Below are 27,315 nucleotides of genomic sequence, written 5' to 3'. Positions count from 1 at the left end.
AGTCTGAATTGCCAACAAAAGGCTACTTTTGTTCCCTTTTGATTAGACATTTCACAGGAATCCCCCTGTCCTTCCCTGAATTCTGCTGCAAATCACTTTCATTACTGCTAAGCCAGCTTTACCACCAAATATGTCTAAGTCTGAACCCCAATTACGAGTTCTGCTCACGTACTCTCTTCAAACTCTGTATAAATCAACGAAGGCAGATACATACCTCGGCAAGAGCTTTCACAGATCTCACCACATTGATCAAATCTGAGTCTCAACTCTGACCCAGACAGGATACTCTGTTGTGTATAATCTGTGGTTTCATTCATTCCTGTGCTATAGCTTTGGTACTTCCTATACTTTTATTTTAAATGTAGAATTAATACACATTTATTATAGAAAAGTCAAAAATATATAGAAGATATAGAGAAAAGCAAATATGTAAATAAACAACAAAAAATATTCCAAATCCCAAAACCCAGCAAAAGATAGCTACAGCAAATACTGTCAGCCCACTTTTTTTTTTTTAAACTCCTTCTAAGCACTTACATTTCCAGTGAGACAAACTCACAGACCAACTAACATATTTCATCACTTCTGACATTTCTGCTTTTTACCTATGTGAAGTTTATAAGGGACACTGTATGTCTCTCATGGTATACTTGGATTAATTTGCATTTCCAGAAGAAATTTTATGTCTCCATTTTTTTTTAACTTCCTATACTTCATACAAATAAATACATCTTACTAAACTTGGGGATTCTTCTGAAACTTGAGATTTTGTAGTTGTCACTGTAGTTGTCACCTGGAACAATTATTTCAAGTTTTGTTTCCTGAAGGAATCTTTATATGCAAAGATTATGAGGCAGATGGTGTCACCCTGTGTGAAAAGATTTATACTCAGATCATTCTGAGCAGGAATGGCTTCTATCAGTCTCTGTTTCGGCCTTTCCTACCTGGGACCTTAGAGTCTAAACATCAAGATAACGAGCAGGAGTGGCAGTGATGCTTATCACGGTTGACAGAGTTATGTCAAAGTACTCCAGACAAAAGAACCTGTCTGCTACGCCTGAGCACACTTGCTTCTGAAGACTAATGTGTATCTAAAAATTGTCTCTTGTACTTTTGACAGATGAGTCTGTTCTGTTAAAGAAAACTATACAATCTCGTGAATATAAATTCATAGCTTCTTCCCTTCCTTGTCATCATCATCTACTAGTTATTGTTCAACCATTATGTGCCCAGAACAACTGAGTCATTTTCACAAGATGCAGGAGTTCAAAGTTATAGATATATTATTCAAAAGATTAATATATTTAATATCTATAGTCAGGCATTCAAAGTTTCCACTTGCCTGTCCAAACCCATCTTCCACTTTTCTCCTGCATGCATTCCGACACATTATTGTCCAATACATTTTCTTGCCCATGATGATATTTAAGCTTTTGTACTGCTTCCTGCTCTGACTTTTCTATATCCAATTATCAAAATCCTACACAAACTTCAAAGCCCAATTCAGTGCCATCTTCTCCATAAAGTCTTCCCTGATAACTCCAAATCAGAAATATCCTCCTTTTATAAATTTTCAGAGCACTTTACCCACTGGAAAGTAAGTCACACTTTACCTTGTATTGTAGCTGAGGTAAGTGGTTAAATACCCAAAAATGAGATTCTGGCATTTTCATAGTAATTCCTACTTTTTTATTATTCCAAGTACAGAGACTATCATATTGTAAGTAAAGGTAAATACATGGAATAACATTCTATTTTCTTCAAATTATGAGAAATATGTTACTTTTGAATAATATTTAATTATAGGTATACATAATTATGGTAGATTAAAAAAAATTGGCCTCAGTTCATCTCTCCCATAAAGAGTCAGGGTCTATGTCCATGTTCCTTGAATCTGAGCTGAATTTATTACTTTTTGGGGACAACAGAACGTAGCAGAAGTGCTGGTTGTGAGTTCCAGCCTTGGCTTAAAGTAGCCTTGCTGCTTCCACTAGTTTTCTTAGAATCCCGTCACTACCATATGAATAAGCTTGATCTGGCTGGCTGGACAATGAGTGACGTAGAGCCAGCTCTCCTCTGTTGCCCAGATAACAGCCATATACCCACAGACATGTGAGACATGTGAGACAGCCACTGTCCAGCGGACCACACATGCCTAAGTGAATGCAGACAAGACTAGCAGATTCATTGTTTTAAGCTACTGAATTTTAGGGTGGTTTACTACACAGCAACATGTGTCTGATAGAGTGATTATACTAGGAAGGGATGTAACAGAATCTTAAGGTTAGAAGAGCCTTTAAAGAATCAAACATCTGATATTTAAATTCCCTTTGCAGCATGTCTAACAAGTGATCACCCAAACTATTTAAATCTCTCTGGAAGTGGAGAATTTAGTTTTTACAAAATCTCTTACTGTTGGAAATTTCTTCGCATATTGAGAAGTCTGCCTGCTCATAATGTCAGCGGTAAGCCACGGTTTTCCCTCTGAATCTCAGGACAATTTAATCCCTTTTTCCACACCTAGTCCTTCGAATATCTGAAGACCTTGAGCACATTCTCACCACAACTTTCTCTTTTCCACATTCAGTGTCCCTGGCTCATTGGTGGTTTTTCCTAGGGTAGGATTTGAGACCCCTTTTCAACCTGTTTGTTTGATCTGCAAGCCTTCTCTTTTGTCTACACCCTGTTCAGGTGTTAGTCCCTGAACTGAGCACACAGTCCTGAGAAGCAGAGGAGCTCAACAAGTGCACGGCTTTCTGTCCCGTTCCAACCCTGCACTTCTCTCCATGTGCTCTACGGGGGCTTTCCCTGCAGGCCCCCTGCACTAGTACCACAACCTTATTTAATTTGCCACTAGATTCAATGAACACTTTGGAATTCTTCATACGTTGATGTTAAACTGTATTTGCTCTCTCTCTTCTATAGAGTCTGAGTTCAAAGCCCACGTTTATCCCTAGTTGTGATAATTAGGGCTGTTGAGAAACATTCCAGTTCTTTCGTCCTTTCAAACACATGATAGGATTGCACCTCAACCCTCCCTTTAAAGTAGTTATTCTATGTGATTTGCTTTGTCCATTGTAATATGAACAGAAGGGAGGCATGTCACGTCTAACTGGAAGTTTTAAGAGTTAGAGTCCAGTGTGCCACAGCCTAATTTCCCTACAGTGAAAACATGAAAGTGTGTGTTGAGACAAACCTTTGCCAGCCTGGTTCCCTGGGCAACTCTCAAGTACATCCTCCTCCCTTGTTTTATATGCACTGAAAATGTAGTATGAGTGAGAAATAAACTTTTATTTGATTAATACACTAAAACAGGGTAGTATGGTAGGCTATTGCATAGTAACTTAGTATATCAGTCAGGATAAACTATTTATACTTCATCTTGTTATATTCAGTTGTAGTATGCTAAAAATCTTTTAGATATTAACTCCATTATCTAATAACACTAGTTATTTTGCCCAACCATGTCACCCTCAAATCCTACAATCAGATCTTTCATATTTCCATTTAGTTCAACTAAAAATAACCTGTCTAATACTCTGGGTTCAGTCATTCAATCCATCACTAATTCACCTCAGTGATATTATGAAATATTACATATTTCTAGGGGATAATACAAAAACCCTTAGCAAACACTTTCCTGGAATCTAGATAGAAATATATGTACAACATTTATTCGATACTCCTATTTAGAAACCTTGTCAGACTAATACATAATGAAATATCAAGTTCAAAATATAATATATAATTACAAAGAACTGACGTAGACTCAAGCATCATCTGTTTGCAGATTGCATCAGTGTGGCATAATAGTAAAGCAGCCAAGCCCTGGAATATGTTAGACCTAGTTCAAGCCTCAGCTCTAATAATCACTATTTCACCTTGTCCATATTTAATACCTCTAAGCCTCAGTAACCTCATTTGAAAAATAAAATAATTGTAACATCTATCTCGAAAAGTTGTGATGAGGATTAAAGAAGATAATGCATAAATAACGCATAGATATGGGTCTGTTATACTCTGTAACACTAGAAAAAATATTAGTTATTATAATAATTATGGATTTAAAACATCATCCCCATTTTTAAAATATGTAAAATGCTTCCTTATATTGCCCCTATAATATTTCATACTGTTTGTAAATGCTAAGAAAGACTAAAAACCAAGAACTACCTACTGGACATCAATGTAGAATGGGTCATATCTGAGAATTACGGTTTGAACAACAAGCTGTTCAATATTTAAGAACACACCGTGGATTAAGCAAACCTGTTACTTCAAATAAGGAGTAATTACAAGGTATGGAGGCAAACTATTTTGTTAGCAGCGACGATTACTGTTTTTCTGCTCTACTCTATTGTCTGCCTATAAGAGGAATCTCTATTATCTGCCTTCATGGAATATGGTATTCATTTATTAAAAGACACTTAAAACCCCATTCAGCATACGCTTTACCGGGATATACAATGATCAAGCTCATTTTTTTTCCCCTAAGATAGTTCATGTATGTTCGATGTACTCAATAGCCGTATCAATTAAGTTTTGGAAAGAATCCTCTGGTTTAGGAAGCAAGGTAGTCATAACTGCCATCTTACCTAGAGGAGTTATTTTCAATGATTTTGACTAATAGCTGGTAATTTTCTAACACTTCCTGTTGGGTGTGTTTTTGCTTGGCAGTCACCTAAAGATAAAAAGAAAAGCAGGCCGTTTCTGAGGGGCCAACCAGTGCTGTAGACAACAGTTCTGGAAGGCTCCAGGGTGAGGAACTGGCTAAACGAAAGCTGTCAGCATTGATGATGGCTGGGAGTGGCTGTGGTTTCCTTCCCTGGAATGAAGGCATTTTCTGCATCCAGGGCTGATATGCATGAAGAGTCATACACATCTTCTCGATCAAAATTGTAAACCTATCTTCCTTAAAAATAAGAGAGTGGCCTTTATGTGATGAGTGAAATCCTGCAACCCGGGATGATCCTGAAGTTGCACATTCTTATGAACAATTTAATAACAGAAGTACAAATGTACTCTGGGTGAGGAATTCTCCATGGACTGCTTTCTCGGCACAGAAAAGGGTCTCATTTAGAGTAGACATCAGGTCTCTTGTGGATGGCAGAATCTTTTCGCTAATATCATTACCAGAAGATTGGAGAGCCTTATATAGTATCCCTGGATTGACAGTGGGTCATACTCAAGTATCCTTCTGCATTTGTAGTCAGGGAAAAAAATGTTAAGCTACAAACTCAGGCAAGGTGTCAATCTCTAACTTTGTGAACTATAAGCTAGTAGTAATGAGGTAACAGGTCCATTTTCTTAATCCTTTGAATGAGTTCTGTGAATTATTTGCCAATATCTATGTAGAAAAAAATATGACTGAAAGAAATGATTTATAATCCATTCCAAGAAAACTATGGCATCTGTAAGCCTGGTTTAGACTGTAACACTAGACACTAACAGGGTCTGATAATGTGGTCCTGGTGTTTCATAGGTTCATACATTGAAGGAGTCAGTCTAGTGGCTGGTCTTTGTGGCTAACATAAAAATATACTCTCTAATGACCAAGATTTTCTCAACAGAGGTATTGAGTGCTCTCTGAGTAAGTTACAAGAGTCTAATGAAGCATTTCAGCTCACCATGAACTAGGAAACTGACGGCTGGTGGTAGGCCAAAATTACATAGGCAGGGTTTTTTGGTTTTGTTTTTGTTTTGGCCACGGGAAGCTAATGGCTTAGCAATCAGTATTTGACACATGGGTTTTAGAAAGTTGATGGCCTTATCTATGTCAGTTTTCCTAGTTAAGAGGCTCTCTGTCTAGGCCAAATCTTGGTGTATAGAATATAACATTTCTGCTTGGCAGGAGGACTGCAGGCAGAGTGCTGAGCACTAGTGGACCTGGTATAATCCAGAGTCTGTGGTAGGGTTGGGACTGCCTCAGCCTCATGTGAGATTCTTTTCTAGCTGATATAACTACCCACTGTCATGATTATGTCTGACATTAGCTATGAGATGCCAGGTTTCATTCTTTCTGTAATAGATTAAGCAAGACAACTCCCTTTATTATTTTTATAAAGGACAAGGTGAAAAAGTTCGTTCAATTATTAATCACCAAAGTTCTCCTTTCTCAGGTAGTAAAAATGGAGTTTATTACAGGAAATCTTTAGTACAGTGTGAATTTATATCTAGAGTTTTCTGAAGTGGTAAGGTTTTCTGATAGGACAATGAAAGGATAAAATTTATCTTAGCATAATTAGAGTAATATTTTTTATAAATTTTCTCAGTAGAATCTTCAAAAGTTTCTCCAAAATGGAGAAAAGGAGATTCACAATCCAAAACAAAGTGGCCTCCTAGTCAACTAGGGTTACATCTACTGTGAGAAAAATCCCCTGATGATATTTTTTCCTGTAAGGGCTTAGTAACATTGAGTTTGAGGGGTGGGTTAAGCTGCTTTTAAAACTCAGAGTACTTCTCATGTGTGTCTGATCCTCAAACCACAATTATTTCAGGAATAATTTTTCTTAAAATGTGGTAGACCTGAATCTCTTAGAAAGTAATTCTAACCAACTGATCGAAGAGACTGCCATTCTAAAACAAAATTAACTTATGAATGAGGTCCTAAATGGGCAAAACACTATCATAAACTTTATAGAAGGAAACCTAAGTAATAAAAGACCAATTCTATGCCTTTATAGAGCTTAAAATCAAGTCATCGAGGATATGAGTCTTGTTAAGGTTATGCAATTTAAGAAATTAATATGGGCCATAGAAATGACACAAACAAGAACACAGATAAGGTAGATAATATTTCTCTTTTGTACAAGAGAAAAATAGAAATGAAGAAGTATATTGAAAGCCATGTACAAAAAGCCATACTTTACATTGCAGAAATGATGAGTCATTAGACACATTTAAGTAGAAAAAGACTGTGTTTTAAGGAGATTAATCTTTAACAGTGTATAGATTGGACTTAACGTGGAGGAATAAATTGATGCAGGAAGATCAGCTAGAAGATAAGCTTGCAACTGCGTAGGTAACAGCCATTGAGGACTTAAACTAGACTGATGGCAATCTGAATAAGTTGAAAACAGTACAGGCATGGTGATTGAATTGCTGTACCATTATGAATTGTGAAAGTAGATCCTGTTTGCATCTGATAACCCTTGTAACAATTAACAGTCCTAATCCTAACTCACTTCTCTCTAAATCTATAGTGAACTCCTCTACCAAAGCCCCTGGGGAGAAAAGGAGTTCTTCCATGAAAACACTGATCAGAAAGTCAAAGAAAAAGGCTTCCATTTTTCTCCCAAGAGTGACCTGCTACTGTGAGTGAAGCAAACTTACGCCAGGGCTGTCATTTTCTTGGTACTTGGCAAACCTGGTTCAGAGAATGTAAGAATGTTTAAGGCATGATGAACCATTGACCCAGGGAAAGGTTTATAGCTCTGGAAAGAGCCATGATCTAGGCTTAGGAGAACTTCTGGCCCTGTCCTTTAGAAGTAAGGAAATTACCTGAGGGGACAGGGAAAAATTTAATTTATGGGTTAGATAGGAAAAAACAGAGTTTTCAGCTACCAGAGAAAAGACTGCTGCTATGAGAAAAGATGGGTTAGGAGCCCCTTAAGAGTAAGAACAATCTTAGCTTCCATGTTAAGTGACTGATTTCATGCCCTGACAAAACATGGAGATCAAAACTAGCACCAGGGAAGATGGCGTGAAGACAGAAGATGACATCCTAAAGTCTATAGAGACTACAGAAGCAATACCAGCACCAATGACAAATATCAAGAGTATATTAAACCTGCTATATCCATATATTGTACCACCCAACTCAGGTCAGGTGTAACAACTACAACAAAAACCATGATTTGAATCAAGGTAAACTTAAAAACAAAGGAATTGTTCAGAACTTTGGCTAATGATTGACTTATTCACATTCACAAAGTTATTTGTTCATGGCAATAATTGAACAACCTTGGAAATCTCAGCACTTATTTCATGTATTTTTTTTCTTTTGCTATTTTACCTATTTGAAAGGGAGGTCAAAACAGAAGCTTTTCTTTTTCTATTTGTCAATCTCTGTGTCATCAAAGTGACATTTAAACACATCAAAATGTCTGATGCTGGGTAGCCACGGGCATGTATCACGCAGATATTCCTCAGAGAAAATCTAGGAACAGCTGGATGACAGCCTTCAGTAACCACACCTCCAGAATCAACTGCAGCGTTCACTTGAGGCCAAACTCTCCCCAAGCTGCTGTCAGTGTTCAGTGAGTGAACTTGATGAGGGGAATAAGCTGCCCCTGTATGCTCAAGGTGGGACTCCTGTAACAGACAGCCTCACCTCTAGCACTCCCCATTGGTCTGACTGACACTTTATTGCAGTCTAATGGCAGTTTCATTGCAGTCAGTTTAAGTCTTTTCATACCTAGTCCTCCTTCTTTCTCCTCCCTCTTTTCCAGGCATCAGACCTATATCATGGTCCAAGGCACTTCTTGCCTACTCCTGTGGTCTGTCTCTCCACTTCACCTGAGATGTTTCTCCCCCAAAAGCTCTTGTACGTCTGTCACCTCGGTATGGCTCTTAGCTTACGTATATGACAAAAGTTACCAAACTCTTATAAAAGCACTAAGATGTTAAATGTTAAATGTAATGATTTCACTGAAACAAGCATCTTTCCAGCCTTCTCTTTTTCTGTGCATCTTTTCTCTCTTCCTCTCAGTTCTTTTCCAAGAACCTGTCTGAATTTTTATTGTAACAGATAGGAAAAATAAAGTTTGGCATGTATTTTCCAGCAACACTTACAGGAGATGTACAGAGAATGAGCAGAAATCAGCAGCACTGTTAATTCCATTATCGGGTTTCAGTGTGTATAGACTGTGCTTTTATTGACACTTGAGAAGTGAGAGGGAAGGATGGACGTGGTTTGGCTCTGAACTCATTAGGGATGCTGATGGCAGAGAGGTGAAGGATATAGTAGCCTTGCCCTGAAGCAGCAATGACTCCCTATTTTCAGAGTCTGTTCCAATGTCAGTTTCCCAGGACAACAGAAATTTTAATATTGAGGATTACAGCAATATTTTACTCTACTAAAATATATATATTTAGATATTGATAGGGAAAGTAAAATAAACAAATATTTCTGGAATAGGTTGTGACTGAAAGCTTGCATTTTAATGTACTCTTCAGGTTCTTCAAGAGGAACCTGCCTTCAGATAACAGCAAATTCTCTTGTAGACTAAAAATTATCACCTCTTTCCCATACCATCATAATTCCAAAATCCCTTGCTAAGCCCTTGAAATAGGAAATTTCTGGAAAAATAATGCGGAAAGGATCTAAAGAATTGAAATGAAAAGATGACCTATTGTAGCTAGACATTTACACAGCATACACTTAACAACAACATGGATGGAGATTAACTCTGTTGCTCTGGCAATGATAAAAGTCCATATTCAGATATGAGTTAAGAAAGCAAGTTGTTTTCAAGTGATGGATGCCACAGGAAGGTAGGAATTTAAAGAACTGTAAGCTCATAAACTCAGATAAGCCTCTAAGACTATGACATACAAATGTTTTTTAAATTTAAATTGGGATTCAACTTATTTTCTAAAATAAACATTTTATTAGTTTTGTCACAGTATCATTTTTTTATAAACTTAAAGACAGTATATGTGGGGTAGTGGGGAGAGAGTAATCCATTTATAACCTGAATTTTCTATAAATAATCCATAGTGAACTTTTGCCACAGTTCGTTTTTATAACATATTTAAATTATTGTTACATTACAGATGTGAATATAAATCTTCACATATTTAAAGGACATTGAAATGTTTGTATACATAAATAATATCTAGTTACTTATTTGAAAAATCTCAGTAAAAATGATGTTATTATCCAGGAGCTTTAAATTTGAAACTTAAAATTTTTCATATGTTTAATTTAAAGAAAATAGCATGTGGATGTTATTTAACAAAATTCATTTGAAGAGGATGAGAATATTATAAAACATAACCATGAGACTATTTCTTTTCCCCTCCAAAAAACCCTAAACCATATATCTAAATTTTGCTTCTATTTCTATTGTACACAAAAATGTTCAAATTTCAATACCTATAAAACAATTTAACTATCTATCCTGTGCATTAGCTTTGGTCCACACATTATACTTCGAAAATTGATTATATGTTTGTTCTAGTATCATTTACAATAATGACACAGAAATATTCTGGAAAATTCATTAATAGATGAACAAACATTACATAAATGTTTCGAAATATTTACATCGCTTATGAATAATGAAGTGCAAAGTTTTCCAAGGTATGTTGTCAAATAGTAAAAAAGAAAAGGTAAGGAAAAAGAAACCCACAAGTTGCAGATGAAATATAGCATAGTAATTAAGATCAGAGACTCTGGAACTAGACTAACTTGAATACTGACTTTGCTACTTACTAGGTGTATGAAGAGAAAGGTTTGGTTTTGGTTGCTTTTCTTTATTTCTTTGTTTTCAACTACGTTATACATCAGTTTCCTCAGGTAAAATGGAGGTCAAAATAGTACTTACCTCACAGAGCTATTGTAAGGAACAAATGAGTCATTATATATGAAACAATTGTAATGATATCTGCTATTATGTCAGCACTAAACTAGTGCTTCTTTATATATAGAATGGCCTAATTTATGTTCAACGCACAGAGACAAACAAAACTATTATTCTATATGAACTTATAGAACATATATGTTTGCAAGCACACAGAAAAAGGCCTAACAACACACATGCCAAACTGATACCAATGTATCATTAGGGGCATTAAAGGAAATCCCTTGCTGTTTGAGTATCTTACATAGAAAATATAATTAATACATTATTTTGTGATTACATTTTAAATACTTTATACATTCATTAAATGGAACTATAAAAAATAATGGTGAAGATTACATTTACTCACTTATTGACATAAAAAAAATGTTCATGCACATATCGTAAAGTGCAAGCAAGTAGATCAAAACACTATTAATTTTATTAACATGAACTCAGTAATGTAAAATTATACGGTCATGTTTTGTGTATGGAATGATCATGTTAATGTTTATTCATATAATTAAACATAAATATACACAAATCTATACATTACTTTTTTTAAAACACTATAAAAGCTATTTTACTGTGAAAAGAAAGCAACAGCAAGGCAAGCTAATTATGCCATCATGCAACATTCTGCATTCAAAATACATATGTTGAGAACCATTGATGAATGGAACGAATTAGAAAGGTTATGAATGTACTTACCCACCAAACGCCTGAAGTGCAGAGAACTGGGAAGCATCCAAATCACTGCCACTTACTATTCGAGCCTTAAACGAAAATGGAGAAAAACAAAAACAAAACAAAAGAAAGAGGCTTTTAGCATCCTATAGCTGTGTACACATGAATTTGGAACACGCGTCAACTGCACTAGACACGTAACACCTAGTATGACAGATGCTAAGCAGGGTCAGCTTCAAGTCAAAGCTACTGTGTTTTTGTGAGTGGAGGTTTTGAAATTAGCTGTCAGCATTCAGACAAAAGCACTGGCAGAGTCGAGGAAAATATCATATTCCAAATACTATTTGCCCTTAAAACTTGGTATGTGCAGTGAAGATCATGAATCAGTCAGAGAGATCATGATTCGCCAGACTTAAAAACAGATGCTGAGTTTGACCGTAGCAGACCCCTAGGTTGGCAAGTGTAAGCTAAAGTAAGCGAAGCTGGCAAGGGGTAACCTCTTCATAAATGCAACAGATTGGGGCACACTTAAAGGACAACCAAAGAATGGAAAGCTGGGATAACATGCACAGTTCACAACTAAAACAGAAGAACCAAAACAGGTCTAATATGTCACAAACAAACATGTACAAAAGACAAGATCCCTCAGGGGGGAAGAAAAAGTATGATTTAAAACCTTTTCATCCACAGAACTGCTATCTGAAAGAGAATCAGGAAAAGAAGGAATAAATGTTAGATGGAGTACTTTTCAAGAAATCATTTAAACATATACATGAACAAAGTGTTAGTGTTATATAGTTTAAAATCATAAATGAACCCCAAGGGAAGAAGGATAGTTGGTCCTCACAATTTAAAGAGCTGGAAAATGTGCCAGAATGCTTGAAAAGTATAAAAGAGTGATTACAGGACTTAACGAAAGACAATGTGTCGTAAAAAGAAAAGAACAGTTTAAGTATCAGAATGCCTAGGCTCCAGTTGGGGCTCTGCCACTTACTAAGCACACTGGGCAAACTACCAAATTCTCTGGAGTCTGGAGGCTAGACCTAACTCTGAAATAAAGTCACTAATACTTTGCTTTTTGCCTCCAAACGTTGTGGAGAGGATCAATTAAGAACAATATATATGAAAGTAAACCCCAGGTGACTATATAAACTAAAGATGTTTTATTGAGGGATTATTTATGGCTTCTCATAGAACTTCAAAACTGAAAGATTAATTAAGTATATTTCATCTTGCAAATAAGAAAACTTGCCTGAAGGGATTAAATGACTTAGGATCCCAAAACTAGTAAATGACAGAGTGGGACACAAATCCCGGGCTTCTGATCCCCCACCTGCTGCCCTTTAGATCCAATGTTTCAGGTGAACTGAACAAAACAGTGAGGGGCGGTTGATCCACAGTTCTCCAGTGCAACTTAAGATAAATCATCACAAGGTCAACATTTATCACTTTCAACTGCTCATGGGCCCAAGTAGATGAACAATGTACTACTGTTTGTTTGTTGTTGTTTTTTCCTTTTTGAAACTCAAGTCTAAATCTGTAAGGGTCATCATAGCATGGACCATTTCTACCTTACATAGTGTTATTGCTTTTTAGCATAAAGCTGGAGGGATTTCTCTATGAATACAAGTTTGCAGAAAGCTAGAGCTGGCAAGACCTTACAGTTCATGTAGTCCAATCCCCTTATTTTTATAGATGAGCCCCAGAGACAGAAAGATTTCCCTGAGGTCATGTAACTCAATGATGACCTTTATTGATAAAAATCTGAAATATATTTATTTTCCTGACTCATTAAGTATGAACCAGTTAACATAACTAAATATTTTTGTGCAATATTTAAGATTTTACAATATCCCAGGGTTCTATCTTTGAATATAAAACAGGGTAAGGCACAATATAGAGTAATAAAGCAAATCTTATTTATGGCCATAAGCATTTTTAAATACTTCACAAAATACAGAAAATAAAATTCAGCACAGTATCAGAAGAATAATATATCACAGCCATGAAGATTTTTTCATAAGCATGATTTAAAATCACTGATGAATTTAACATGACATATTAACTGGTCATAAAATACATATCTGCATTTCAACAGGAACACAGAAGTTATTAGATAAAATTTCAAAATCTTCCAAATAATTTTTAACCTATTTAAAATAGGATTGGAATGAGTCTTAAGTTTAATATGCTAAAAACATCTTTCAGAATCAACTTAAGTGTAAAATATTAGGGCATCCCTATTATTAAAACCAAAACGAAAATGTTCACTACCGTATTTTAACTTAATTCCAGAAATTCTGACCAATATATTAAAACAGAAATAAACAACACCAATGTTGAAAGGTAAAATACAGAGTTATTATTTTTCAGGAATTACAGTATTATACCCTGAAAACAAGCCAAACCAAACGACCTGGAAAACTATTAGGATAATAAAATAGGTGGCAAAGTGAATATATAACCAACACATCGAATAACAACATTAAGTTATTTCCTACTAACTAGCAATAACTAGTTTGGAATACAAGAACATTAGATCTCATTTCAAATATCCAGTACTGTGACACAGTCTTCCATTCTAACTGGCTTCTATAGCAACCACTTGACTATATAAAGGTAATCTTACCAAAGCTGTTATTTTTCAGCTGCTAAATGTGGTAATACATTAACTTTTCATTCATTGATTCATTCAATGTTCATTCATTCTTTCACTGAATACATATTTTTATTAATTATCAATGAACCTTTGTTGTTCACTTTGACTCCTTTCTTGTCCCCATTTGAAACCTTTCTGAAATACAAATATGACGTCACTTCCCTTTTTAAAACCCACCAATGTCACCCAATGCCCATTTGAGAAAATTAGATCTATATATACTAGAAATTCATGGCTCACCAGTCCTCATTCACATCCTACACTTTGGCCACAATTAAATTCTTGCCCTTTAGTTTCCATGACATGTCTTTTAAATGTGTACCTTTGCATTTTCAGTTTCCTCCCCCTAAAAGAAGTTATTGCTTTCTTCATCCAGCTAACTGCCTGTCAGCCTCCAAAACTCAGTTGAAGCATAACCCCTGCTCCTGGAATCTTGTCACTTTTCAGGGATTCATGGTATTTATACATGAGCGCTGCACACTGTGTATTCCTCTTGGCTAACCCTCAAAATTTCCCAATTTCCTTATCTGAAATTATTCTAAAAAAGTGTCTCAATGATACTTTATTTAAGCTTTTTGTCAACTTCCATTATATTCCTGAAACACCAGGAGATGACTAATAAATGTTTGCTAAGCAGTGAATATACAACCTTACATAAGCTATACAACTTTACTGAAGTATTTAAAAATCCATATAAAGAAAACTATTATTTCATCTTTCTGTATAGGGAGAATGAATTACTTTCTAACAGATTTATAGATTTAACAGTGAAAATCCTAATGACAAGTTGTTGTAACTTGAAATTATTCTAATTTTAAGTATAACTAGGTCAACAAACAAGTAAAAACACATAAGATTGTTTTAAAGGCGATTAATGAGGGCAGATTACACAGATATTAAAAGTCTGTAATAGCTAAAATATTATGGATGTGGCAAAATAATAGAAGATCAATGAAACATAAGTATACATACTTAGGTATACTCTAAAGTAATATACCCTTATACTTAAGAACTTAGTGAATAAGAAAGGACATATTATTATCAAAGAAAATGAGAAACATTAGTTAATAAGTGATGCTTATGGGGGCAGAGACAAGATGGCAGAGTAGAAGGACTTGAGCTCACCCCCCCCTCACCAAAACACCAAAATCACAACTGACTGCTGAACAACCATTGACCAAAAAACACTGGAAACTACCAATAAGACAAAGAAGAAGCCAAATGAGACACTAGAAGAAGCACAATCATGATAAAATCAAATCACGTATCTGCCAGGTGGGTGACCCACAAAATGGAAAACAATTATATGACAGAAGTTATCCCAGAGGAGTGAAAGTTCTGATCCCCACATCAGGCACCCCATCATGAGAGTCTTGCATCAGGAGGGGTCCCCAGAGCATCTGGCTTTGAAGGTCAGTGGGGTTCTGATCACAGGAATTCCACAGGAGTGGGAGAAACAGAAACTCCACTCTTGAATGTTGCACACAAGGTCTTGTGCACACCCAGACACAGGGGAAAAAGCAATGACCTCATAAAAGCCTGGGCCAGACCTACTTGCAGGTATTGGAAGGTCTCCTGCAGAGGCAGGGGGAGGTTGTGGCTCACTGCAGGGGAAAAGATAATGGAGGCTGTAGTTCTGGAGAATACTCATTGGCAAGAGCCCTCCCGTAGGTCACCATTTTCCCACAAGACCTGGCACCACCCAATGGCCTGTACGCTCCAGTGCTGAAACACCTCAGGCCAAACCACCAACAGGGTGGGAACACAGCCCCACCCATCTGCAGACAGGCTACCTAAAGTCTTCCTGAGCCCACAGCTTCCCAATGAACACACCCCTTCACATGGCCCTGCCCACCAGAGGGACAAGACCAAGCTCTAGTAACCAGTGGGCAAGAACCAGTCCCTCCCACCAGAAAGCTGGCATAAGCCCCTTAGACCAGCATTATCCATCAGGGGACAGACAGCAGAAGCAAGAAGAACTAAAACCCTGCCTCCTGAGGAACAGAAACAGCAAACACAGAAAGTTAGACAAAATGAGACAGCAGAGGAATGTGTCCCAGATGAAGGAACAAAATAAAGCCCCAGAAGAACTACTAAGTGAACGGGAGATAGGTAATCTACCTGAAAAAGAATTCAGAGTAATGATAGTAAAGATGATCTAAAATCTTGGAAAAAGAATGGAGGAACAGACAGAGAAGATAGAAGAAATGTTTAAAAAAGAGCAAGAAGATCTACAGAACAAACAGAGATGAACACTACAATAACTGGAATAAAAATACACCAGAAAGAATCAGTATCAGAATACATGAATCACAAGAATGAATAAGTGAACTGGAAGACAGAATGGTGGAGATCACTGCTGCAGAGCAGAATAAAGAAAAAAGAATGAAAAGAAATGAGGACAGTCTAAGAGACCTCTGGGACAACATTAAACACACCAATATTCTCAGTATGGACGTCCTAGAAGGAGAAGTCAGACAGAAAGGATCTGAGAAAATATATGAAGAGTTAATAGCTGAAAACTCCCCTATCATGGGAAACGAAGCAGTCATCCAAGTTCCAGGAAATGCAGAGAGTCCCAGGCAGGAAAACCCCAAGGAGGAACATGCCGAGAGACACAGTAATCAAGTTGACAAAAATTAAAAACAAAGAAAATATTAAAAGCAACAAGGGAAAAGCAAAAATAACATACAGGGAATTCCCAAAAGGTTATCAGCTGATTTTTCAGCAGAAACTCTACAGGCCAGAAGGGAATGGCAAAATATATGTAAAGTGATGAAAGGGAAGAACCTACAACCAAGAATACTCTACCAAGTAATGCTCTCATTCAGATGTGATGGAGGGATCAAAAGCTTTATAGACAAGAAAAAGCTAAGAGAATTCAGCACCACCAGAACAGCTTTGCAACAAATACTAAAGGAACTTCTCTAGGTGCAAAAGAAAAAGCCACAACTAGAAACAAGGAAATAATGAATGGAAAAGCTCACCAGTAAAGGCAAACAAGAGTAAAGGTAGGAAGTCATCCACACACAAATATGAAGTCAAAACCAGCAACTGTGAGAAGAGGAGAGTATAAATGCAGGACATTGGAAATGCATTTGAAATTAAAGGACCAGCAACTTAAAAAAATCTTGTTTGTATACAGACTGCTGTATCAAAACCTCACGGTAACCACAAAAACTACAATAGATACACAAAAAATAAAAAGGAATCCAAACACAACACTAATGTTAGTCATCAAAACACAACAGAAGGGAAGAGAAAGGGAAGGAAAAAGACCTACAAAAACAAAACCAAAACTATAACAAAATGGCAATAAGAACATACATATCAATAATTACCTTAAACATATATGGTTTAATGTTCCAACCAAAAGACAAAGACTGGCTGAATGTATACAAAAATAAGACCCATATATGTGCTGTCTACAAGAGACCCACTTCAGATCTAGGGACATATACCAACTGAAAGTGAAGGGATGGAATAAGGTATTCTATGTAAATGGAAATCAAAAGGAAGCTGGACTAGCAATACTCATATCATACAAAACAGACTTTAAAATAAAGACTGTTACAAAAGACAAAGAAGGACACTTCATAATGATCAAGGCAACAATCCAAGAAGAAGATATAATAATTGTAAAAATATATGTACCCAACATGGGAGCACCACAATATATAAGGAAAAAACTAACAGCCATAAAAGGAGAAATCTACAGTAACACATTAATAGTGGGGGACTTTAACACCCCACTTTCATCAATAGACAGATCATACAGGGAGAAAGTCAAAAAGGAAACACAGGCCTTAAATGACACATTAGACCAGATAGACTTAATTGATATTTATAAAGCATTCCATCCAAAAGCAGCAGAATACACATTCTCCCTACTGCACATGGAACATTCTCCAGACCTTACCACATGCTGGGCAACAAAATCAAGCCTAAGTAAATTTAATAAAATTGAAATCATATCAAGCATCTATTCTGACCACAATGCAATGAGATTAGAAATCAACTACAAAAAAAAACTGGAAAAAAACACAAACACATGGAGGCTAAACAAACAACCAATTGATCATTGAAGAAATCAAAAAAGAAATTAAAAAATACCTGGAGAAAAATGAAAATGAAAACATGACGATTCAAAACCTATGGGGCTCAGCAAAAGCAGTTCTAAGAGGGAAGTCCATAGCAATTCAAGCTCACCTCAAGAAACAAGAAAAATCTCAAATAACCTAAACTTACACCTAAAGCAACTAGAAAAAGAACAACAAAATACAAAGCTAGTAGAACAAAAGAAATCATAAAGATCAGAGCAGAAAAAATTGAAATAGTGAAGAACAATAGAAAAGATCAATAAAACTAAAACCTGGTTCTCTGAAAAGATAAAATTGATAAACCTTTAGTCAGGCTCAACAAGAAAAACTCGGAGATAGAGGGCTCAAATCCAAAAAATTAGAAATGAAAAAGGAGAAGTTCCAATGGACACAAAGGATAATAAGAGAATACTACAAGTAACTATATGCCAATGAAAGGAACAACCTAGAAGAAGTGGACAAATTCCTGGAAAGATACAGTCTCCCAAGACTGAACCAGGGAGACATAGAAAATATGAATATGCCAATCACAAGTACTGAAATTGAAACTGTGATGAAAAAACTCACAACAAACAAAAGTCCAGGACCAGATGGTTTCACAGGCAAATTCTCTCAGACATTTAGAGAAGAGTTAATGCCTATCCTTCTCAAACTATTCCAAAGAATTGCACAGGAAGGAATATTCCCAAACTCATTCTATGAGGCCACCATCCCCCTGATACCAAAACCAGACAAAGGTACCACAAAAAAGAAAATAACAGGCCAATATTACTGATGAACATCGATGCAAAAATCCTCAACAAAATACTAGTAAACCAAATGCAACAATACATTAAAAGGATCATATACTACGAATAAGTTGGATTTATCCCAGGGATGCAAGGATTTTTTTAATATCCATAAATGAATCAGTGTGATACAACACATTAACAAATTAAAGAATAAAAATCATATGATCATCTCAATAGATGCAGAGAAAGCTTCTGACAAAATTCAGCACTCATTTATGATGAAAACTCTCCAGAAACTACATATAGAGGGAACATACCTCAACATAATAAAGCCCATATATGACAAACCTACAGCTAACATCATACTCAATGGTGAAAGGCTGAAAGCATTTCCTCTAAGATCAGGAACAAGACAGTGATATACACTCTTGCCACCTTTATTCAACATAGTTTTGGAAGTACTAGCCATGCCAATCAGAGAAGAAAAAGAAATAAAAGGAATCCAAATTGGAAAAGAAATATAACTGTCACTGTTTGCAGATGACATGATACTATATATATATAATCGTAAAGATGCCACCAGGAAACTACTAGAGCTAATCAATGAATTTGGTAAAGTTGCAGGATATAAAATGAATACACAGAAATCTGTTGCATTGCTATACACTAACAAGGAAAGATCAGAAAGAGAAATTAAAGAAACAACCCCATTCACCATCACATTAAAAAGAATAAAATACCTACGAATAAACCTACCTAAGGAGGGAAAAGATCTGTACTCTGAAAACTATAAGATGCTGAAGAAAAAAATCAAAGATGACACAAACAAATGGAAAGATATACCATGACCGTGGATTGAAAGAATCAATATTGTCAAAATGACTATACTACCCAAGGCAATCTACAGATTCAATGCAATCTCTATCAAATTACCAATGGCACTTTTCACAGAACTAGAAAAATCGTAAAATTTGTACAGAGACACAGACACAAAAGGCCCTGAATAGCAAAAGCAATCTTGACAAAGAAACATGGAGCTGGAGGAATCAGGCACCTTGACTTCAGACTATACTACAGTCATCGAAACAGTATGGTACTGGCACAAAAAAAACAGAAATACAGTTCAATGGAAGAGGATAGAAAGCCCAGAAATTAAACCATGCACTATGGTCAATTAATCTACAACAAAGGAGGCAAGACTATACAATGGAGAAAAGACAGTCTCTTCAATAAATGGTGCTGGGAAAACTGGACAGCTACATTTAAAAAAATGAAATTAGAATATTCTCTAACCACACACACGAAAATAAACTCAAAATGGATTAAAGACCTAAGTGTAAGACTGGATACTATAAAACTCTTAGAAGAAAACATAGGCAGAACACTCTTTGACATAAATTGCACCAAGATCTTTTTTGATCTGTCTCCTCGAGTAATGAAAATAAAAACAAAAATAAACAAATGGGACCTAATTAAACTTAAAAGTTTTTGTACAGGAAAGGAAACCATAAACAAAATGAAAAGACAACCCACAGAATGGGAGAAAATATTTGCAAACAATGAGAGGGACAAGGTATTAATCTCCAAAAGTTACAAGGAGCTCATGCAGCTCATTATCAAAAAAAAAGAAAAAAAAAAAGAAAAAGAAAGTAAAGAAAAATCCAATCTAAAACTGGGCAGAGGACCTAAACAGACATTTCTCCAAAGAAGACAGGCAGATGGTCAACAGGCACATGAAAAGATTCTCAACGTTGCTAACTATTAGAGAAATGCAAGTCAATACTACAATGAGATATGTAACATTTAACACCAGTCAGCATGGCCATCATCAAAAACTCTACAAACAATAAACGCTGAAGAGCATGTGGAGAAAAGGGAAACCTCCTACACTGTTAGTGGGAATGTATATTAGTGCAGCCACTGTGGAGAACGGAAGGGAGGTTCCTTAAGAAACTAAAAACAGAGCTACTACATAACCCAGCAATCCCACTCCTGGGCATGTATACAGAGAAAAACATGGTTCAAAAGGATACATACACCCCAATGTTCACTGCAACATTTTTTTTAGAATAGCCAAGACATGGAAACAACCTAAACAACCTACATGTCCATCAACAGGTGAATGGATAAAGATGTGGCACATATATACAATGGACTATCACTCAGCCATTAAAAAGTGTGAAATAATACCTTTTGCAGCAATATGGATGGACCTGGAGATTATCATACTAACAGAGAAAGACAAATATCATATGATATTTCTTATATGAAGAAAATAAAAAAATGCTACAACTGAACTTATTTACAGAACAGAAACAGACTCACAGACTTAGAAAACAAATTTATGGTTACCAAAGGGGAAAGGTGGGGGTAGGGATAAATTGGGAGTTTGGGATTCACAAATACACACTACTATATTTAAAATAGATAACCAACAAGGACCTGGTTTATAGCAGAGGGATCTCTGCTCAATATTCTGTAATAACCTAAATGGAAAAAGAATTTGAAAAAGAATAGATATATGTATATGTATAACTGAATCACTTTGCTGTACACCTGAAACTAACACAACATTGAAATCAAATATATTCCAATATGAAATAAAAATTATAAATAAAATGTTACTTAGAACATTGGGTAAATATTTCTAATACTCATTTGTATCTCATACATATATCATGAAGTTCCAGATGTATTATTAAATTTAAAGTAATTCAAATTCAAGTAAGACAAAGTAAAAATAAAAATGTGTATTTATTAAGCCTATGGAATAAGAAGATATGCTCAAACCTAGAGGTAAAAGAATACAACAAGGAGAAACGTTTGATAAATTTATATTCATTTACTATTTTTGTATACAAAAACAAGAAAATAAAAATATTTTTTGCTGAATACATGTATATTAATATGTTCAATGTATAAAGAACTCTCACATGTCTATAAAAAGTGACACTAATACCCCAATAGATATACGGTCAAGAATGTGACTAGATAATTCACAAATTAGAATGCAATAGTCAATAAGCATGAAAAATTAACCAGTTTATTAAAACTATGCCTAACCATGATTATAAAATTAGCAAAGTTAAGAATAATAATATTAATTTCAATGATATTGAAAATAATTACCAAGGTCTTTGAGGATATCAACAATCAGGCACTCTGATATAGGGTTGGTAACAGTGAAAATTATATTTGTCAGAAACCTTTTAGTGATATCTAGTGATAAACTTTGTTCTTATGGGTAAATTCCCTTTTTGGAAGTTGATGCTAAGGAAATTAAATTTGTTATGGACTGAATTGTGTCCCCCTTAATCCATATGCCAAAGTCTTAACTCCCAGTACCTCAGAATATAGCCTTGTTTGGGAGTAGAGTTCTTGCAGATATAATTAAATGAGGTCATACTGGAGTAGGGTGATCCACAATCCAGTATGACTGATGTCCTTATAAGAAGGAGAAATTTGGAGACAGATAAACACACTCAAGAAAAACATCACATAAAAATCAGAGTTATACTGCAAAGCCTAAGACCTACCTACCAAAAGTCACAAGAGAGGCCTGACAGATCCATCCCTAGAGCCTTCAGAGGGAGCACTGCCTTGTCAGTACACCTGGATCTAGCCTCCAGAACTATGAGACAATTTCTCTTGTTCTCAGTCACTCAGTTCATGGTGCTTTGTTACAACAGCCCTAGCAAACTAAAATAATTTTAAATACTGAAGAAAATCTATGTGTGAGGATCTGCATTGTTTCATTATTTACAACAACAAAAAAAAACTGGACATACACAGCCAAGTATAGAAGTGTGGGTTGAAAATTATGTTCTATGACCTAGATGCAATAATCTGCTATCATTAAAATAAATGCATTTAAAGACTATGTAAAGATGTAGGAAATATTATGTATATTATATATATGATATATATGTATACATTTATATTATACATGTTACGTATGTATGTAATCAATATACACATTCTCACGATGGCTTTGTTCCTTGATGAATTGCCTTTTACTCTACATGTAGCTATTTTGCTTAGTTGAATTCTGGTTAAAATACTAATTACATGCTGGATACTCCCCATAATGCTTCTCCTAATGCTCCTTGTCTTAGAAGTCCTATCATCTCACATCAAGGTCATTTTGCAGTTCAGTGACTTGATATCTTTAATATAGACCCATGGTGCCTCCATGTACTTATAGTGAAACCTCCTCTATAAATGGGATTACAGTGAATTTCTGTGACTGTATGCTTATTGATGTCTCAAAATAACATAGTTAATTTTTTTAAGCATAATATTTATCAGGTAAACATCATTATTCTAATCAACCATGCTGCATGGGAACCTAGGAAACTAAAATCTTTAGCATGTAGGAGTGCACATGATGTAAGTTTAATAAGCCCATCAGAAGTTCTTGTGTGAGCACCCGAGAAGGAAATCTGAACGTGATTTAGGCAACATGTGACCACCTTTGCCCTCAGTTTTCCCTCATATAAGTGAACTAAGGTTTGACTAGCATGTATCTGAAACCTCTAACTCTAAATTTCATGCTTTTGTTTGCATATGTATAATAAAACTTCACTATAACAAAGTGTATTTACTCACAAGCTACCACAAAAATATTTAAAATTAGTATCTAATGCTTAAATGAGTTATTTATAATCATTTCACATTCTCCTAAGATAAAAGTAAAAATTGTTTCCGCTCTTGATATTTTACCCATAACACCACACCTTTGGAAGGAAATTTGGTAGAAGAGACCTCTAAGTTTGCAAAGAATTTGAGTTCTACAGTCATACCTGGCTTAGGAGTTTCATTAAACTTCTTTGCTGTATGGTTCTTCATTGATAATATATAGCTTCCACTGGTAGTAATATTTCAGTATGTGCTTTGGAAATATGTTTGCTTTACTTACCAGGACATCAAAGTATCTATCACTTTTACAACATGTACAATATATGCCTGAGAATCGTGAAATGGGAGCGGAAGACAATTCAGAGAAAACGTTGTAATGTTATCAGAGTACTGCTGAGTTGCCATTAACTTTTACAGAGTACCTACTATGTGCTACATAATCTGCAAAGCACATTATCTGCTCTTTTACTGAATGCTTTGAACTGTCTTATAATGTATCAATATTCCTTAGATGCTGCCAGGGCAAAGGAAACGCTGTGAGCATGGCTCACATTTCAGTTCTAATTCTGGATGCAACAGGGTGGGTGCTAAGTGAAAGATTAATGCTTATTAACTCATCTTACACTTTTGTTCAAGGAGGTAACCTGAAAAATTGAGTCAAAAATATGAAAGATATGATATGGGAGCAAGAGAAGAAATCTCTCTCTCCAGCCAGAGAGGATAAAGGGTTTAGAAAGAATAGTAGATTATTTATGAGTGGGTCTTTGTCAAATGAAAGCATTCTTGGCAGAGGGAAGGTAATTTTAAAAGGCACTGAAGCTTGAAAGAGTATAGTGTGTTAGGAACTAAAACATGGGAATGTGAGAATAAATACTAAGAAATAAAAGGTAGATAAATGGAGCTCATAGTATGAAAATCTTCACATATCTTATTAAGGAATTTAAACCCTAATTGCAATTTGAAACCACAAATAGCTAGACACTGACATATAACATGAACAGAATTTTATTTTCTGTTTCAAAAAATCCAAACCAGTCCCCTGGACAAGGCAGAACAAGACGATATGGAATGGTCTGCTAATTGATCCACATATACCACAATTTTACACAGATACACAAATGGTAAGTAAAGTAATTTTTAAAACTTTAAAGCATATCTGAACTCAAAAAGAAGAACAATCTCCCAATATGTACAAATGAAGTAGAAATTCAGCACTAACGATGAATGAAATAAAATCCAAAATTGCTTACAGGGGTATTGCAACCATTCATTCATTCATTCAGCAAATATTGATCAAGTGCTCCCTAGGTGCTAAGCACTGTGCTAGGGACTAAGGATACCAAACTTGAAAATAAAGATAAAATTACATAAGCAGTGGTGATATTTAACGTTAAGTCTACATCACGGAATCTGCACAAGCAAAGCTAAAAATCTTCTTGAAGCTACCTGGGTAGATCAGGAAGTCAAAACCGTATAAATACACTCATACAATATTAACAAATGAGATAAAAATTATCTATGGCAATGGAGAAACAAGGAAGTTTTCCATCCACTTAAAGACATAAACAAAAAAAAAATTTACAAAGGAAAACCTGAATCTCAGGCCTGTACCAAATGCAGTTTCACAGTTCACATCAAAATTAAATATTTATTCTTTTCACATAAAATACTAATAAAAATTGACAATGCACCTTGCCACAAAAGAAACCTCAACATATTCCATGAAAGTGTTATCCTAAAGACCAATTACATAAGAAATCAACAATGGGTCAGTGATTTATAAAAACAAAAAACCCTCCATTTTGAAACTCATTAACACTTCCCCTTAAGATTTACAGAGGATAAAAAAAATGGTGTAAATCATGAAATGTGAATAGCTAAACTAAAATTAAGCATATACAGAGACACACATATATATATATTTGTGGGATAACTGTGGTATGATAGAGTTGCAGACTTACATGTTTTAAGCAAATAAAAAAATTAAAACAAAGTAAAAACGCAACTCAAGAAGCTAAAAAGAATTATAGCATAACCCAAAGCAAGTAAAAAATCAAAACAGTAAAGAGTGGAAATAATGATGTAAAATTATTTTTTGAAAAAAAAGGTATGAAAAAAGATGTTTTAAAAAACTTCAATAAAAGTATAGAGAATCTTGCAGCTTGTGGAAGGAAAATCACATTCACAGGAAGGCACACAAAATGAAAAAGCACAGGACTATGTACCAGATGAAGGAACAAGATAAAATCCCAGAAAAACAACTACGTGAAGTAGAGATAGGAAACCTTCCAGAAAAAAGACTTCAGAATAATTATAGTGAAGATGATCCAGGACCTTGGAAAAAGAATGGAAACAAAGATTGAGAAGATGCATGAAAGTTTAACGAAGACCTAGAAGAATCAAAGAACAAACAGAGATGAACAATACAATAATTGAAATGAAAAATACACTAGAAGGAATCAATAGCAGAATACCTGACACAGAAGAACAGATAAACAACCTGGAAGACAGAATGGTGGAAATCACTGCTGCGGAACAGAAAAAAGAAAAAAGAAAAGAGATGAAGACAGTCTAAGACACCTCTGGGACAACATTAAACACACCAACGTTCACATTATAGGGGTCCCAGAAGGAGAACAGAGAAAGGACCCGAGAAAATATTTGAAGAGATTATAGTTGAAAACTTCCCTAGCACAGGAAAGGAAATAGCCACCCAAGTCCAGGAAGTGCAGAGTCCCAGACAGGATAAACCCAAGGAGAAACATGCCGGAACACACAGTAATCAAATTGACAAGAATTAAGAAAAATTATTAAAAAGAAACAAGGGAAAAATGACAAATAAGATACAAGGAAATTCCCATAAGGTTAACAGCTGATTTCTCAGCAGAAACTGTACAGGCCAGAAGGAGTGGCGTGATATATCTAAAGAGATGAAAGGAAAGAACCTACAACCAAGATTACTCTACCCAGCAAGGATCTCATTCAGATTCGACAGAGAAATCCAAAGCTTTACAGACAAGCAAAAACTAAGAGAATTCAGCATCACCAAACCAGCTCTACAACAAAGGATAAAGGAACTTCTCTAAGTGGGAAATGCAAGAGAAGAAAAGGACCTACGAAAACAAACCCAAAACAATTAAGAAAATGGTAATAGGAACATACCTATTGATAATTACCTTAAATGTGAATGGATTAAATACTCCAACCAAAAGACACAGGCTTGCTGAACGGATGCAAAAACAAGACCCATATATATGCTGTCCACAAGAGACCCACTTCAGACCTAGGGACACATACAGACTGAAGGTGAGGGGATGGAAAAAGATATTCCATGCAAAGGGAAATCGAAAGAAAACTGGAATAGCAACACTCATATCAAATAAAATAGACTTTAAAATAAAGAATGTTACAACAGACAAGGAAGGACACTACATAATGATTAAGGAATAAATCCAAGAGGAAGATATAACAATTATGAATATATATGCACCCAACATAGAAGCACTTCAATACGTAAGGCAAATGCTAACAGCTATACAAGAGGAAATCAACAGTAACACAATAGTGGGAGACTTTTACACCTCACTTACAACAATGGACAGATCATCACGACAGAAAAGTAATAAGGAAACACAAGCTTTAAATGACACAATAGACCATATAGACTTAATTGGTATTTATAGGACATTCCATCCGAAAACAGATTACACTTTCTGCTCAAGTACACATGGAAAACTCGCCAGGATAGATCACATCTTGGATCACAAATCAAGCCTCAGTAAATTTAAGAAAACTGAAATGATCTTAAGTATCTTTTCTGACCACAACACTATGAGATTAGAAATAAATTACAGGGGAAAAAACGTAAAAAACACAAACACATGGAGGCTAAACAATATGTTACTAAATTACCAAAAGATCACTGAAGAAATCAA

At 35.4% G+C, this 27,315-nt stretch overlaps 1 protein-coding gene across 1 annotated transcript in view; it reads right to left on the bottom strand.

Annotated features, from left to right (window-relative positions):
* Positions 1-27,315, bottom strand: part of UNC13C (unc-13 homolog C) — a gene marked incomplete at both ends in the record, with an annotated part of 586,714 nt that overhangs the window by 442,788 nt on the left and 116,611 nt on the right. Inside the window, 2 exons of the mRNA XM_082853041.1 lie at positions 11,277-11,341; positions 11,929-11,951. Coding sequence (XP_082709167.1) covers positions 11,277-11,341; positions 11,929-11,951 — 88 coding nt within the window. The remainder of the gene's footprint in view (positions 1-11,276; positions 11,342-11,928; positions 11,952-27,315) is intronic.

The sequence above is a fragment of the Leucopleurus acutus genome, assembly GCF_964270905.1.
Source record: "Leucopleurus acutus genome assembly, chromosome: 1".
Lineage (NCBI taxonomy): Eukaryota > Metazoa > Chordata > Mammalia > Artiodactyla > Delphinidae > Leucopleurus > Leucopleurus acutus.
Note: the sequence above shows the minus strand (reverse complement) of the source record. Positions and strands in the feature narration are given on the sequence as shown.